This window comes from Petromyzon marinus, unplaced genomic scaffold (genome assembly GCF_048934315.1).
Source record: "Petromyzon marinus isolate PM22_M1 ecotype Great Lakes invasive population unplaced genomic scaffold, UKy_Petmar_22M1.pri1.0 PM_Scaffold_48, whole genome shotgun sequence".
Taxonomy (NCBI): Eukaryota; Metazoa; Chordata; class Hyperoartia; order Petromyzontiformes; family Petromyzontidae; genus Petromyzon; species Petromyzon marinus.
Window position 1 is genome coordinate 493,856 of NW_027423479.1, and position 18,044 is coordinate 511,899.

Consider the following 18,044-nt stretch of genomic DNA (forward strand, 5'->3'; position numbering starts at 1 on the left):
CAGTATACACCGTGAACACTATTTTGTGCACAATGTGTACACACTGTACTGTACACACTGTACACACTGTCTACCCCCCCCGTGTCTCTCCCCCCGTGTCTCTCCACGTGTCTCTCTCCCGTGTCTCTCTCCCCGTGTCTCCCACCCCCCCCCCCCCCGTGTCTCTCCCCCCCCGTCTCTCCCCCCCCGTGTCTCCCCCCGTGTCTCTCCCCGTGTCTCCCCCCGTGTCTCTCCCCGTGTCTCCCCCCCGTGTCTCCCGCCGTGTCTCCCCCCGTGTCTCCCCGTGTCTCCCCGTGTCTCCTCCCGTGTCTCCCCCCGTGTCTCCCCCCGTGTCTCCCCACGTGTCTCCCCCCCGTGTCTCCCCCCGTGTCTCTCTCCCCATGTCTCCCCGTGTCTCTCCCCGTGTCTCCCCCCGTGTCCCCCCGTGTCTCCCCCCGTGTCCCCCCGTGTCTCTCCCCGTGTCTCCCCCCGTGTCTCCCCCGTGTCTCTCTCCCCGTGTCTCCCCGTGTCTCTCCCCGTGTCTCCCCCCCGTGTCTCTCCCCGTGTCTCTCTCCCCGTGTCTCTCCTCGTGTTTCCCCGTGTCTCTCCCCGTGTCTCCCCCCGTGTCTCCCCAGGCGAACCCAGCGTGGCTGACGCTGGGATGTCTTCGGCTGACGCCGCCAAGGAGCTGAGGGCGGAGATTCAGAGGAGTCTTGGCAGCAGGGAGATGCACAACATCAGCATTGAGACTGTCACCTTCAACCATGGTACTATCACTAACTAGTACTATCACTAACTAGTACTATCACTAACTATCACTAACTAGTACCATCACCAACTAGTACTATCACTAACTAGTACTAATCACTAACTAACACTAACTAGCACCATCACTAACTATCACTAACTAGCACTATCACTAACTAGTACTATCACTAACTATCACTAACTAGTACTATCACTAACTAGTACTATCACTAACTAGCACTATCACTAACTAGTACTATCACTAACTAGTACTATCGCTAACTAGTACTATCACTAACTACCACTATCACTAACTATCACTAACTAGCACTATCACTAACTAGCACTATCACTAACTAGTACTATCACTAACTAGTACTATCACTAACTAGTACTATCACTAACTACCACTATCACTAACTAGTGCTATCGCTAACTAGTGCTGTCACTAGCTATCACTATCACTAACTATCACTAACTAGTACTATCACTAACTACCACTATCACTAACTAGTACTATCACTATCACAAACTAGTACTATCACTAACTATCACTAACTAGTACTATCACTAACTAGTACTATCACTAACTAGTACTATCACTAACTATCACTAACTAGTACTATCAATAACTATAATTATCTATCACTAACTACCACTATCACTAACTATCATTAACTATCACTTACTATCACTATCACTAACTAGTACTATCACTAACTATCATTAACTATCACTAACTACCACTATCACTAACTAGTACTATCACTAACTATCACTATCACTAACTATCACTAACTTACACAATCACTAACTAGTAATATCACTAACTATCACTAACTAGTACTATCACTAACTAGTACTATCACTAACTACCACTAACTACCACTATCACTAACTAGTACTATCACAAACTATCATTAACCATCACTATCACTAACTATCACTATCACTAACTATCACTCTCACTAACTAATACTCTCACTAACTAGTACTATCACTAACTATCACTATCACTAACTATCACTAACTAGTACTATCAATAACTATCATTACCTATCACTAACTACCACTATCACTAACTAGTACTATCACTTACTATCACTATCACTAACTAGTACTATCACTAACTAGTACTATCACTAACTAGTACTATCACTATCACTAACTAGTACTATCACTAACTATCTCTATCACTAACTATCACTAACTATTACTATCACTAACTACCACTATCACTATTACACTAGTACCACCTCTACCACCACTGCCACCACCACAACCACCACCACAACCACCACCGCCACCGCCATCACCACCGCCACTACCACCACAACCACCACCAGCATCACCACCACCATCACCACCACAACCACCACCACCACCATCACCACCACCATCACCACCACAACCACCACCACCACAACCACCATCACCAGCACCACTACCGCCACCACCACTACCATCACCACCACCACCATCACCACCATCACCACCACCATCACCATCACCACCACCATCACCACCACCATCACCACCACCATCACCACCATCACCACCATCACCACCACCACCACCCCCACCATCACCACCACCATCACCACCACAACCACCACCACCACAACCACCACCACCATCACCAGCACCACTACCGCCACCACCACTACCATCACCACCACCACCATCACCACCATCACCACCATCACCACCACCACCACAACCACCACCACCACCACCATGGCCGCTGGTTAAGGGTTTCCACGTCCACGAAGCTTTTTGCCAATTGTGTACTTGGACTCACCGCTTTGGCGGAACGTCGGACGATGGCAGACAGACAGACACCACAGACAGACACCACAGACAGACAGAAAGACACCACAGACAGACACCACAGACAGACAGACACCACAGACAGACAGACAGACACCACAGACAGACAGACACCACAGACAGACAGACAGACACCACAGACAGACACCACAGACAGACACCACAGACAGACAGACACCACAGACAGACACCACAGACAGACACCACAGACACCACAGATAGACAGACAGACACCACAGACAGACAGACACCACAGACAGACACCACAGACAGACAGACACCACAGACAGACACCACAGACAGACACCACAGACAGACAGACACCACAGACACCACAGACAGACAGACACCACAGACACCACAGACAGACAGACACCACAAACACCACAGACACCACAGACACCACAAACACCACACACACCACAGACACCACAGACACCACACACACCACACACAAACACCACAGACACCACAAACACTACAGACACCACAAACACCACAAACACCACAGACACCACAAACACCACAGACACCACAGACACCACAGACACCACACACACCACAGACACCACAAACACCACAGACACCACAAACACCACAAACACCACAGACACCACAGACACCACAGACACCACAGACACCACAAACACCACAGACACCACAGACACCACAGACACCACAAACACCACAGGCACCACACACACCACAGACACCACAAACACCACAGACACCACACACACCACAAACACCACAAACACCACAAACACCACAGACACCACAAACACCACAGACACCACAGACACCACAGACACCACAGACACCACAAACACCACAGACACCACAGACACCACAAACACCACAGACACCACAAACACCACAGACACCACAGACACCACAAACACCACAGGCACCACAGACACCACAGACACCACAGACACCACAAACACCACAAACACCACAGACACCACAAACACCACAGACACCACAAACACCACAGACACCACAGACACCACAGACACCACAAACACCACAGACACCACAAACACCACAGACACCACAGACACCACAAACACCACAGACACCACAAACACCACAGACACCACACACACCACAGACACCACAAACACCACAGACACCACAGACACCACAGACACCACAGACACCACAAACACCACAAACACCACAGACACCACAAACACCACAGACACCACAAACACCACAAACACCACAGACACCACAAACACCACAAACACCACAAACACCACAGACACCACAAACACCACAAACACCACAGACACCACAGACAGACAGACACCACAGACAGACACCACAGACACCACACACACCACAAACACCACACACACCACACACACCACAGACACCACACACACCACAGACACCACAGACACCACAAACACCACACACAAACACCACAAACACCACAAACACCACAAACACCACAGACACCACAGACACCACAAACACCACAAACACCACAGACACCACAGACACCACAAACACCACAGACACCACAAACACCACAGACACCACAGACACCACAGACACCACAAACACCACAGACACCACAAACACCACAGACACCACACACACCACAAACACCACAGACACCACAAACACCACAAACACCACAGACAAACACCACAGACACCACAGACACCACAGACACCACAAACACCACAGACACCACAGACACCACAAACACCACAGACACCACAGACACCACACACACCACAAACACCACAGACAAACACCACAAACACCACAGACACCACAAACACCACAAACACCACAAACACCACAGACACCACAGACACCACAGACACCACAGACACCACAGACACCACAAACACCACAAACACCACAGACACCACAAACACCACAGACACCACAGACACCACAGACACCACAAACACCACAAACACCACAGACACCACAAACACCACAAACACCACAGACACCACAGACACCACAAACACCACAAACACCACAAACACCACAGACACCACAGACACCACAAACACCACAAACACCACAGACACCACAAACACCACAGACACCACAGACACCACAAACACCACAGACACCACAGACACCACAAACACCACAAACACCACAGACACCACACACACCACAGACACCACAAACACCACAAACACCACAGACACCACAGACACCACAAACACCACAGACACCACAGACACCACAAACACCACAGACACCACAGACACCACACACACCACAAACACCACAGACACCACAGACACCACAAACACCACAAACACCACAGACACCACAAACACCACAGACACCACAGACACCACAGACACCACAGACACCACAAACACCACAGACACCACACACACCACAAACACCACACACACCACAGACACCACAGACACCACAAACACCACAAACACCACAGACATCACAGACACCACAGACAAACACCACAAACACCACAAACACCACAGACAAACACCACAAACACCACAAACACCACAGACACCACAAACACCACAAACACCACAAACACCACATACACCACAAACACCACAGACACCACAAACACCACAGACACCACAAACACCACAGACACCACAAACACCACAAACACCACAGACACCACAGACACCACAAACACCACAAACACCACAGACACCACAGACACCACAGACACCACACACACCACACACAAACACCACAAACACCACAGACACCACAGACAAACACCACAAACACCACACACACCACAAACACCACAGACACCACAGACACCACAAACACCACAGACACCACAGACACCACACACACCACAGACACCACAGACTGACCCGGCATGCCCCGAGCCCCACCACCACCGTACCGCCCCTCCCCGCGTGCAGACGTCACAGACGACCGCAAGCCCCGCCCCTCGGAGCCGGCCAATCAGGGCGCGCCCACCCCGGCCCCAGCCGTGGGCGGAGCCGCGGAGCGGAAGTCCCCGCCCCCTCCCGCCGGCGGGGACCAATCGGAGGGCGTGACGGACGGCGGGGTCCTTCAGGGCTCCGCCCCCTGTCCGGCCCCGTCCGAGCGGTTGTCCCCGGCGCTGCCTGATGAGATTCCCTTCTTCAGTGGAAACCCCTCGGTGGAGATCGTGCATGGGGTGATGCACCTCTACAAGACCAGGTGACTCTGTGTGTGTGTGTGTCTGTGTGTGTGTCTCTGTGTGTGTGTCTCTGTGTGTGTGTCTCTGTGTGTGTGTGTCTGTGTGTCTGTGTGTGTGTGTGGAGATCGTGCATGGGGTGATGCACCTCTACAAGACCAGGTGACTCTGTGTGTGTGTGTGTGTCTGTGTGTGTGTGTCTGTGTGTGTGTGTCTGTGTGTGTGTCTGTGTGTGTGTGACTCCTACCTCCTCGCGGTGCCGGACGGGCAACTCTGTCGTGGACAGTGCTGTGGGGGGAGATCCAATTTTGATTGGCTCTTCCCCTCATGGCATATGTGTCCACCACAGGGGCTAAACGGGGGCTCTGGACGGGTGCGAGAGGCTGGTAACCCCTCCACCTTCAATTAACTACCACTCAACCACGAATTAAACTGAAATATGTAACAACTAAGCTTGTGCCGGAGGCCCCGGGGGGCCAGGCGTCTATGACGTCTCCTGGCCAAACCCCAATTGGCGGAGCCAGGAGATTGAATATCTACCCTCGGGGCTCCTCCAGAAACAACGAAAAGCCACTACGGGTGGCCACGTGGAATGTTCGAACGCTCACTGAGGAGGAGAGGCTGCCACTCCTCTGTCGGGAGCTGGACCGGTACCGCCTGGATCTATGTGGCATTCAGGAGGTCCGGTGGACCGGCTCTGGCTCCTGCCACCATGAGGGGTGGACAGTCCTCTACTCGGGGCAGCAGACTGCCAAACAACAGGGTGTGGGTCTTCTTTTGAACAAAAGAATGAAGGGGGCATGGGAGCGTGGCGGTGAGGTGTGGGAAGCTGTAAGCCCCAGGCTACTTTGGGCTCGCCTTCCCATCAACCGGAGGCGAGGAATGGTGGTCGTGGTTACTTATGCCCCCACCGAAGATGAACATCCGTGGAGGGATGCAGGCAAAGCCGATGAGTCGGATGCCTTCTATGACCTCGTGTCACAGGTGCTGGATAAAGTGGCCCCTCGGGATAGAGTCATCATGTTGGGTGACTTCAATGCCCGAGTTGGTCATGATACTGGCACCTGGTCTGGAGTGATTGGAGGGCATGGGCCAGATCAGCTCAATAACAACAGTAGGAGGCTGCTAGATTTTTGTGCAGCCCATGGGCTTGTAATTACCAACACGCTGTTCCGGCATCGGCGCATCCACACAACATCATGGATGCATGCCGGGTCCAAGCACTATGGACTACATAGTGATGGACCAGCGGATGCGAGCCCATGTCCTTGACACCAGGACCTACCGTGGAGCTGATCTGCCCTCTGACCATCGACTAGTCATCTGTAAGATGCGCCTGCCATTCTTCCACTCCGGTGGTGGGTGTACACCCAGGACCCCATTCCAACCTAAAGTGGCCTGGTCTCAGTTATCTGATGAAAGTTGCAAGCGAGAATTTCATCATCGCTTGCGGCTGGGATTGGCATCGTCCCCGACTCCTCCTGATGTCGAGGGTAAATGGGCGAGGTTTAGGACTGTGACTCATGCAGCTGCAATGGCTGCTTTGGGTATGCGGTCCAGACCTCCCCAGAGACCCTGGCTGACAGAGGAGGTGTTCAGGATGGTTGAGAAAAAGCGACAGGCCCACTGTCATCGGCTACAGAATCCCACATCAGAGAATGAGGAGGATTACCGCAGTCTTCTCTCGGAGGTTCGGAGAGCCGTGAGGCACTGCAAGGATGGGTGGTGGTCGCGGGTTGCTGAGGAGATGGAGTCTGCCTCAGTGGCCCGTGGTCACAAATCTCTATTTAACTCCATCAAAAAAGTTACCTGCAGCGCCACACCTATTACCATCATTAGGGAAAAAAACGGTGATCCAATCTCCGACCCCCAGGAACAGGTTTGCAGATTTGCTGAGCATTTCTGAGGTCCTGGGGGAGGGAAAATCCCTCAGCCAGGAAAACATCGTGGCACAAAGTGAGGATGACCCTGCTGAGGCTGCGGTGCCTCAAATATTGGAAGAAGTCACCCCCTGTGAGTGGCTGGCTGAGGTGCCATCTGTTGAGGAAGTACTGAAGGCGATGCGGAGTCTGAGACCAGGAAAGGCAGCGGGCAGAGATGATCTCCCAAGCGAAATGCTGAGGGAGGGTGGCGTTTGTGCTCAGACTGCCCTATATGACATCATAACAATGGTCTGGACCACTGGACGGGTTCCGCAGGATTGGAAGGATGCCCTGGTGGTCCCCCTTTTTAAGAAGGGGAACCGCACAGACTGTAACAACTACAGGGGCATGTCACTCCTCAGTGATGCCGGGAAAGGTCCTGGCAAGGATTATTCAGCATCGCCTTGTCAGGCACGCTGAGGAGAGGCTTGCAGAGCCCCAATGCGGTTTCAGGAAAGGGTGGTCCTGCACAGATGCCATATTTTCTGTCCGTCTGCTACAGCAGAGGTGTACGGAATTCCAACAAGACCTACATCTCTGCTTTATTGACCTGGTAAAGGCCTATAATACCATCAGTAGGCCTGGGGTCTGGGTTGTTCTTCGTGCTTTTGGAGTACCTGACCCTCTGCTCATGATCATTAAGGACCTTCATGATGGTGAACGGGCCCAGGTAAAACTACGTGGCTGGGAGTCAGAACCATTCCCTGTACACCTTGGGGTACGACAGGGATGTCCTCTGGCTCCCACATTATTTAACATCTATTTTGACCACGTAGTTCGTGAAGCCTTCAATAGCTGTACCGGGGGAATCTCCATATGGTACAGATATAATGGGAGGCTGATCGATGCCCGGGTGCGGTCAAGGGATGGCTCCCTATTGCTCAACCACGTTATGTATGCTGATGATTTGGTAATAGCTGCTCAGTCAGAGGAGGAGTTGGAGACGCTGCTGCTGAGGATGGAGCGTGCCACTAAGAGGTGGGGCCTTACCATCAGCCCCACCAAAACTAAGCACCTGCCTGGGTATTTTGTACCATCGGACACTCCACCCCCACAACTCCCAATCGGTGATGGGGCAGTTGTGGAGAGAGTGGAGAGTTTCCCATACCTGGGCAGTGTGCTTATGACCGGCTCCAGTTTAACAGCAGAGGTCTCACTCCGAATCAGTCGAGCGGCAATATCTTTTCATCAGTTGTGTAACGCTGTGTGGAAGCTACCTGGTCTGTCGCTCCGCACTAAGCTTCAGGTCTTCTCGGCCACAGTCATTCCCTCCCTTCTCTACGCTTGCGAAACGTGGACCCCCCTAATGGAACATCTTCGCCGGTTAGAAACATTTAGGCTGGCCTGCCTACGATCCATCCTGGGTTTAACCAGACTGGATTGTGTGAGGAGCTCACAAATCCTTCAAAGATCTGGGCAAGGTCCCATAGGTGAGCTCCTCCGGCGGGCAAGGCTGCAATGGCTGGGTCATGTAGCCCGCATGCCCAGCCACCGCATGCCGAAACAGCTTTTGTTCGGCCGGATCGAGGGGGCTAAGCGGGCGCGGCACGGGCTAGAGAAGAGATGGAGTGATGTGGTACAGGAGGACGTGGAGCTGAGTGGACTTGCCGATGACTGGTACCAGCGGTGTCAAGATCGGCCTCTTTGAAGGAGGCTCATGAAGGACGCTACTGGGCAGTTGGAGGCAGTCGCCCTCCAACAACAACGGAGGGCGGAGGAGCGACGCTCAGAACAACGAGCGGAGCGCCGGGTGGCTAAAGCACAGCAGGTTGGCACAGTAGGGGGCACAGGTGGTACATCAGCCAGTCATCTCAGTCAGTCGACCCGTGGCACCTGGGTCTGCCCCGTGACCTCCTGCCAGCGGGCGTTCGACACTTTACGTGGCCTCAGGGTGCACCTAGCCTGGCACAAGCGTCGTGGTGACGTCACCGCCACTTAGTGGCGAATGGCGGTTGTTGTTGTCTCCGTGTGTGTGTGTCTCTGCGGGTGTCTCTTTGTGTGTTTGTTTCTCTGTGTCAGTGTGTCTGTGTGTCTCTGTGTGTGTCTGTGTCTCTGTGTGTGTCTCTCTATGTGTGTCTCTTGTGTGTCTCACTGTGTCTCTGTGTGTCTCTGTGTGTCTCTGTGTGTCTCTGTGTCTCAGCTCCCCCGTGTCCCCCTCGCTGGCCCTGCTCTGCATGCTGTCTCTGTTTCACCGTGTCTCTGTGTGTCTGTGTGTCTCACCGTGTCTCTGTGTCTCACCGTGCTCTGTGTGTCTCTGTGTGTCTCACCGTGTCTCTGTGTGTCTCTGTGTGTCTCTGTGTGTCTCTGTCTCACTGTGTCTCTGTGTGTCTCACCGTCCTCTGTGTGTCTCTGTGTGTCTCACCGTGTCTCTGTGTGTCTCTGTGTGTCTCCGTGTGTCTCTGTCTCACCGTGTCTCAGCTCCCCCGTGTCCCCGTCACTGGCCCTGCTCTGCATGCTGTCTCTGTGTGTCTCTGTGTCTCTGTCTCACCGTGTCTCTGTGTGTCTCTGTGTGTCTCTGTGTGTCTCACCGTGTCTCACCGTGTCTCTGTGTGTCTCTGTGTCTCTGTGTGTTTCAGCTCCCCAGTCTCCCCCTCCCTGGCCCTGCTCTGTATGCTGTCTCTGTGTGTCTCTGTGTGTCTCTGTGTGTCTCTGTGGGTCTCTGTGTGTCTCTGTGTGTCTCTGTGTGTCTCACTGTGTGTCTCTGTGTGTCTCTGTCTCACCGTGTCTCTGTGTGTCTCTGTGTGTCTCTGTGTCTCTGTGTCACCGTGTCTCTGTGTGTCTCTGTGTGTCTCTGTGTCTCTGTGTGTCTCTGTGTCTCTGTCTCAGCTCCCCTGTCTCCCTGTCCCTGGCCCTGCTCTGTATGCTGTCTCTGTGTGTCTCTGTCTCACCGTGTCTCTGTGTGTCTCTGTGTGTCTCTGTGTGTCTCTCTGTGTCTCTGTGTGTCTGTGTGTCTCTGTGTGTCTCTGTGTGTCTCACTGTGTGTCTCTGTGTGTCTCTGTCTCACCGTGTTTCTGTGTGTCTCTGTGTGTCTCTGTGTGTCTCACTGTGTGTCTCTGTGTGTCTCTGTCTCACCGTGTCTCTGTGTGTCTCTGTGTGTCTCTGTGTGTCTCTGTGTCACCGTGTCTCTGTGTGTCTCTGTGTGTCTCTGTGTCTCTGTCTCAGCTCCCCTGTCTCCCTGTCCCTGGCCCTGCTCTGTATGCTGTCTCTGTGTGTCTCTGTCTCACCGTGTCTCTGTGTGTCTCTGTGTGTCTCTGTCTCAACATGTCTCTGTGTGTCTCTGTGTGTCTCTGTGTGTCTCTGTCTCACCGTGTCTCTGTGTGTCTCTGTGTCTCTGTGTGTCTCTGTGTGTCTCTGTCTCACCGTGTCTCTGTGTGTCTCTGTGTGTCTCTGTGTGTCTCTGTCTCAGCGTGTCTCTGTGTCTCTGTCTCAGCTCCCCTGTCTCCCTGTCCCTGGCCCTGCTCTGTATGCTGTCTCTGTGTGTCTCTATCTCACCGTGTCTCTGTGTGTCTCTGTGTGTCTCTGTGTGTCTCTGTCTCACCGTGTCTCTGTGTGTCTCTGTGTGTCTCTGTCTCAGCTCGCCTGTCTCCCTGTCCCTGGCCCTGCTCTGTATGCTGTCTCTGTCTCACCGTGTCTCTGTCTCACCGTGTCTCTGTGTGTCTCTGTGTGTCTCTGTGTGTCTCTGTGTGTCTCTGTGTCTCAGCTCCCCCGTGTCCCCCTCACTGGCCCTGCTCTGCATGCTGTCTCTGTCTCACCGTGTCTCTGTGTCTCTGTGTGTCTCACCGTGTCTCTGTGTCTCACCGTGTCTCTGTGTGTCTGTCTCACCGTGTCTCTGTGTCTCTGTGTGTCTGTGTGTCTCACCGTGTCTCTGTGTGTCTCACCGTGCTCTGTGTGTCTCACCGTGTCTCTGTGTGTCTCTGTGTGTCTCTGTCTCACCGTGTCTCAGCTCCCCCGTGTCCCCCTCACTGGCCCTGCTCTGTATGCTGTCTCTGTGTGTCTCTGTGTGTCTCTGTGTCTCACCGTGTCTCACCGTGTCTCTGTGTGTCTCTGTGTCTCTGTGTGTCTCTGTGTGTCTCTGTGTGTCTCTGTGTCTCACCGTGTATCACCGTGTCTCTGTGTGTCTCTGTCTCACCGTGTCTCTGTGTGTCTCTTTGTGTCTCTGTGTGTCTCTGTCTGTCTCTGTGTGTCTCTGTCTCAGCTCCCCTGTGTCTCCCTCACTGGCCCTGCTCTGTATGCTGTCTCTGTGTGTCTGTGTGTCTCTGTGTGTCTCTGTGTGTCTCACTGTGTGTCTCTGTGTGTCTCTGTCTCACCGTGTATCTGTGTCTCTGTGTGTCTCTGTGTGTCTCTGTGTGTCTGTGTCTCTGTGTGTCTCTGTGTGTCTCACTGTGTCTCTGTGTGTCTCCGTGTCTCTGTGTCTCAGCTCCCCCATGTCCCCGTCACTGGCCCTGCTCTGTATGCTGTCTCTGTGTGTCTCTGTCTCACCGTGTCTCACCGTGTCTCACCGTGTCTCTGTGTCTCACTGTGTGTCTCTGTCTCTGTGTGTCTCTGTGTGTCTCACCGTGTCTCTGTGTGTCTCTGTGTGTCTCACCATGTCTCTGTGTGTCTCTGTGTGTCTCTGTCTCACCGTGTCTCTGTGTGTCTCTGTGTGTCTCTGTGTGTCTCTGTCTCACCGTGTCTCTGTGTGTCTCTGTGTGTCTCATCGTGTCTCTGTGTGTCTCAGCTCCCCCATGTCTCCCTCACTGGCCCTGCTCTGTATGCTGTCTCTGTGTGTCCCACTGTGTGTCTCTGTGTGTCTCTGTCTCACCGTGTCTCTGTGTGTCTCTGTCTCTGTGTGTCTCTGTGTGTTTCAGCTCCCCCATGTCTCCCTCACTGGCCCTGCTCTGTATGCTGTCTCTGTGTGTCTCTGTGTGTCTCTGTGTCTCACCGTGTCTCACCGTGTCTCTGTGTGTCTCTGTCTGTCTCTGTGTGTCTCTGTCTCAGCTCCCCTGTGTCTCCCTCACTGGCCCTGCTCTGTATGCTGTCTCTGTCTCACCGTGTCTCTGTGTCTCTGTGTGTCTCACCGTGTCTCACTGTGTGTCTCTGTGTGTCTGTGTGTCTCTGTGTGTCTCACCGTGTCTCTGTGTGTCTCTGTCTCACCGTGTCTCTGTGTGTCTCTGTGTGTCTCACCGTGTCTCTGTGTGTCTCTGTGTGTCTCACCGTGTCTCTGTGTGTCTCTGTGTGTCTCACCGTGTCTCTGTGTGTCTCTGTGTGTCTCTGTCTCACCGTGTCTCCGTGTCTCAGCTCCCCCATGTCCCCGTCACTGGCCCTGCTCTGTATGCTGTCTCTGTCTCACTGTGTCTCTGTGTCTCTGTGTGTCTCTGTGTTTCAGCTCCCCCATGTCTCCCTCACTGGCCCTGCTCTGTATGCTGTCTCTGTCTCTGTGTGTCTCTGTGTGTCTCACCGTGTCTCTGTGTGTCTGTGTGTCTCAGCTCCCCCATGTCCCCGTCACTGGCCCTGCTCTGTATGCTGTCTCTGTGTCTCTGTGTGTCTCTGTGTGTCTCTGTCTCACCGTGTCTCTGTGTGTCTCTGTCTCACCGTGTCTCTGTGTGTCTCAGCTCCCCCATGTCCCCGTCACTGGCCCTGCTCTGTATGCTGTCTCTGTGTGTCTCACTGTGTGTCTCACCGTGTCTCTGTGTGTCTCTGTGTGTCTCAGCTCCCCCATGTCCCCGTCACTGGCCCTGCTCTGTATGCTGTCTCTGTGTGTCTCACTGTGTGTCTCTGTCTCACCGTGTCTCACCGTGTCTCTGTGTCTCTGTGTGTGTGTGTGTCTCAGCTCCCCCATGTCCCCGTCACTGGCCCTGCTCTGTATGCTGGCCGTGCCCTCCTCCACGACTTCTCACGAGCTCCTTCGCTTCCTCGGCCCGGCCGTGGACTCCCTGCAGCACGTGAAGGTCGTGCGGGACTCCACTCCCAACTTTTACATGGTGCTGCTACACTTCCTCACTCAGGTACTCACTCAGTCACACTCACACTCAGTCACTCAGTCACTCACTCAGTCACTCACTCACTCACTCAGTCACTCAGTCACTCACTCAGTCACTCACACACTCACTCAGTCACACACACACTCACACACTCACACACTCACTCACTCACTCACGTGAAGGTCGTGCGGGACTCCACTCCCAACTTTTACATGGTGCTGCTACACTTCCTCACTCAGGTACTCACTCACACTCACTCAGTCACTCACTCAGTCACTCACTCACTCACTCAGTCACTCAGTCACTCACTCACACACTCACACACTCACACACTCAGTCACTCAGTCACTCACTCAGTCACTCACTCAGTCACTCAGTCACTCACTCAGTCACTCAGTCACTCACTCAGTCACTCACACACTCACTCAGTCAGTCACACACACACTCACACACTCACTCAGTCAGTCAAACACTCACACACTCAGTCACACACTCAGTCACTCACTCACTCACGTGAAGGTCGTGCGGGACTCCACTCCCAACTTTTACATGGTGCTGCTACACTTCCTCACTCAGGTACACACTCACAGTCAGTCAGGTACACACTCACACTCAGGTACACACTCACTCAGTCACTCAGTCACTCACTCACTCACACACACAAACACTCACTCAGTCACTCACTCAGTCAGTCACTCACTCACTCACACACTCACACACACACTCACTCACACACACACTCACACACTCACTCAGTCACTCAGTCACACACTCACTCACATACTCACTCACACACTCACTCACACACTCACACACTCAGTCACTCACACACTCAGTCACACTCAGGTACACACTCACTCACTCACACACTCACTCAGTCACACACTCAGTCACACACTCACTCACACACACACTCACACACTCACACACTCACTCACTCACACACTCACACACTCACGTGAAGGTCGTGCGGGACTCCACTCCCAACTTTTACATGGTGCTGCTACACTTCCTCACTCAGGTACTCACTCACACTCACTCAGTCACTCACTCAGTCACTCACTCACTCACTCAGTCACTCACTCAGTCACTCAGTCACTCACTCAGTCACTCACACACTCAGTCACTCAGTCACTCACTCACACACTCACTCAGTCACTCACTCAGTCACTCAGTCACTCACTCAGTCACTCACTCAGTCACACACTCACTCACTCACACACTCACATACTCACTCACACACTCACACACTCAGTCACTCACACACTCACTCACTCAGTCACTCACTCACACACTCACTCAGTCACTCACTCAGTCACTCAGTCACTCACTCAGTCACTCACTCAGTCACACACTCACTCACTCACACACTCAGTCACTCACTCACTCACTCAGTCACTCAGTCACACACTCAGTCACACACTCACTCACACACTCACACACTCACGTGAAGGTCGTGCGGGACTCCACTCCCAACTTTTACATGGTGCTGCTACACTTCCTCACTCAGGTACTCACTCACTCAGTCACTCAGTCACTCACTCAGTCACTCAGTCACTCACTCAGTCACTCACTCACTCACTCAGTCACTCATTCAGTCACTCACTCAGTCACTCACTCAGTCACACACTCACACACTCACACACACACACACTCACACACTCACTCAGTCACTCACTCACACACTCAGTCACACACTCACACACTCACTCACACACTCACTCACACACTCACTCACACACTCAGTCACTCAGTCACTCACACACTCACGTGAAGGTCGTGCGGGACTCCACTCCCAACTTTTACATGGTGCTGCTACACTTCCTCACTCAGGTACTCACTCACTCAGGTACTCACTCACACTCACTCACACTCAGTCACTCACTCACTCACTCACGTGAAGGTCGTGCGGGACTCCACTCCCAACTTTTACATGGTGCTGCTACACTTCCTCACTCAGGTACACACTCACTCAGTCACTCAGTCACACACTCAGTCACTCACACACACACTCACTCAGTCACTCAGTCACTCACACACACACTCACTCAGTCACTCACTCAGTCACACACACACACACTCACTCAGTCACTCACACACACACTCACACACTCACTCAGTCACTCACTCACTCAGTCACACACTCACTCACTCACTCACACTCACTCACTCAGTCACTCACTCGCTCAGTCACACTCACACTCACTCACTCACACACTCAGTCACTCACACACTCACTCACTCACTCACGTGAAGGTCGTGCGGGACTCCACTCCCAACTTTTACATGGTGCTGCTACACTTCCTCACTCAGTCACTCACTCAGTCACTCACTCACTCACTCAGTCACTCAGTCACTCACTCACACACTCACACACTCACTCACACACTCACTCACACACTCACACACTCAGTCACTCAGTCACTCACTCAGTCACTCACTCAGTCACTCACTCAGTCACTCAGTCACTCACTCAGTCACTCACTCAGTCACTCACTCAGTCACACACTCACACACTCACACACACTCACTCACACACTCACTCAGGTACACACTCACTCACTCAGGTACACACACACTCACACACTCAGTCACTCACACACTCAGGTACACACTCACTCACTCAGGTACACACTCACTCACTCAGGTACACACTCACACACTCACTCACACACTCACACACTCACGTGAAGGTCGTGCGGGACTCCACTCCCAACTTTTACATGGTGCTGCTACACTTCCTCACTCAGGTACTCACTCACTCAGGTACACACTCACTCAGTCATTCACTCAGTCACACTCAGGTACACACTCACACACTCACTCACTCACACACACACCCACCCACCCACCTACTCACCCACCCACTCACCCACTCACCAACCCACCCACCCACTCACTCACCCACCCACCCACCCACTCACCCACCCACCCACCCACTCACTCACTCACTCACCCACCCACCCACTCACCCACTCACCCACCCACTCACCCACCCACTCACTCACCCACCCACCCACCCACTCACCCACCCACCCACCCACCCACTCACCCACCCACCCACCCACTCACCCACCCACCCACTCACTCACTCAGTCACCCACCCACCCACCCACTCACCCACTCACCCACCCACTCACCCACCCACTCACTCACCCACCCACCCACTCACCCACCCACCCACCCACCCACTCACCCACCCACTCACCCACCCACCCACCCACCCACTCACTCACCCACCCACTCACCCACCCACCCACCCACTCACTCACCCACCCACCCACTCACTCACCCACCCACTCACTCAGTCACCCACCCACCCACCCACTCACCCACTCACCAACCCACCCACCCACCCACCCACTCACCCACCCACCCACTCACCCACCCACCCACTCACCCACCCACCCTCCCACTCACCCACCCACCCACTCACTAACTCACCCACCCACTCACCCACCCACCCACTCACCCACCCACCCACTCACCCACTCACCCACCCACCCTCCCTGCCCAGGTGAGTGCTAACGAGTTCTATGAGGAGTTCAATGGGCGGCGCTTCAACTCGATTGAGGAGGATGTCTGCCAGCTTGTGCACCTCGAGCGTGCTGACGTCATGCACAGTGACGAGGTGGGCCTGGGGCGGGGGGGGGCGTGGGGGAACGGGGGTGACGATGATGACGATGACGACGATGACGATGATGATGACGATGACGATGACGACGATGATGATGATGATGATGACGATGATGACGATGATGACGATGATGACGGTAATGACGATGATGACGATGATGACGATGATGATGATGATGACGATGACGACGATGATGATGACGATGATAATGATGACGATGATGATGATGACGATGATGGTAATGACGATGATGACGATGATGATGATAATGACGATGATGACGATGATGATGACGATGATGATGATGACGATGGTAATGACGATGATGACGATGATGATGACGATGATGATGATGACGATGGTAATGACGACGATGATGACGATGATGACGATGATGATGGTAATGACGATGATGATGACGATGATGATGATTGGAATGACGATGATGACGATGATGACGATGATGATGACGATGATGATGATGATGGTAATGACGACGATGATGACGATGATGACGATGATGATGGTAATGACGATGATGATGGTAATGACGATGATGATGACGATGATGATGATTGGAATGACGATGATGACGATGATGACGATGATGATGACGATGATGATGGTAATGACGATGATGATGACGATGATGATGATGATGATGGTAATGACGACGATGACGACTGATGACGATGATGATGGTAATGACGATAACATGTGTGAGTGAGTGAGTGTGTGAGTGTGAGTGAGTGTGTGAGTGAGTGTGTGAGTGAGTGTGTGAGTGAGTGAGTGTGTGAGTCAGTGTG

The 18,044-nt window shown here is 53.1% G+C and overlaps 1 protein-coding gene across 1 annotated transcript in view; it reads left to right on the forward strand.

Moving 5' to 3' along the window:
* The window catches only part of BRAP (BRCA1 associated protein), a 57,721-nt gene that overhangs the window by 1,717 nt on the left and 37,960 nt on the right, over positions 1 to 18,044 (forward strand). Inside the window, exons 3-6 of the mRNA XM_076064487.1 lie at positions 615 to 746; positions 5,460 to 5,742; positions 13,451 to 13,625; positions 17,119 to 17,232. Coding sequence (XP_075920602.1) covers positions 615 to 746; positions 5,460 to 5,742; positions 13,451 to 13,625; positions 17,119 to 17,232 — 704 coding nt within the window. The remainder of the gene's footprint in view (positions 1 to 614; positions 747 to 5,459; positions 5,743 to 13,450; positions 13,626 to 17,118; positions 17,233 to 18,044) is intronic.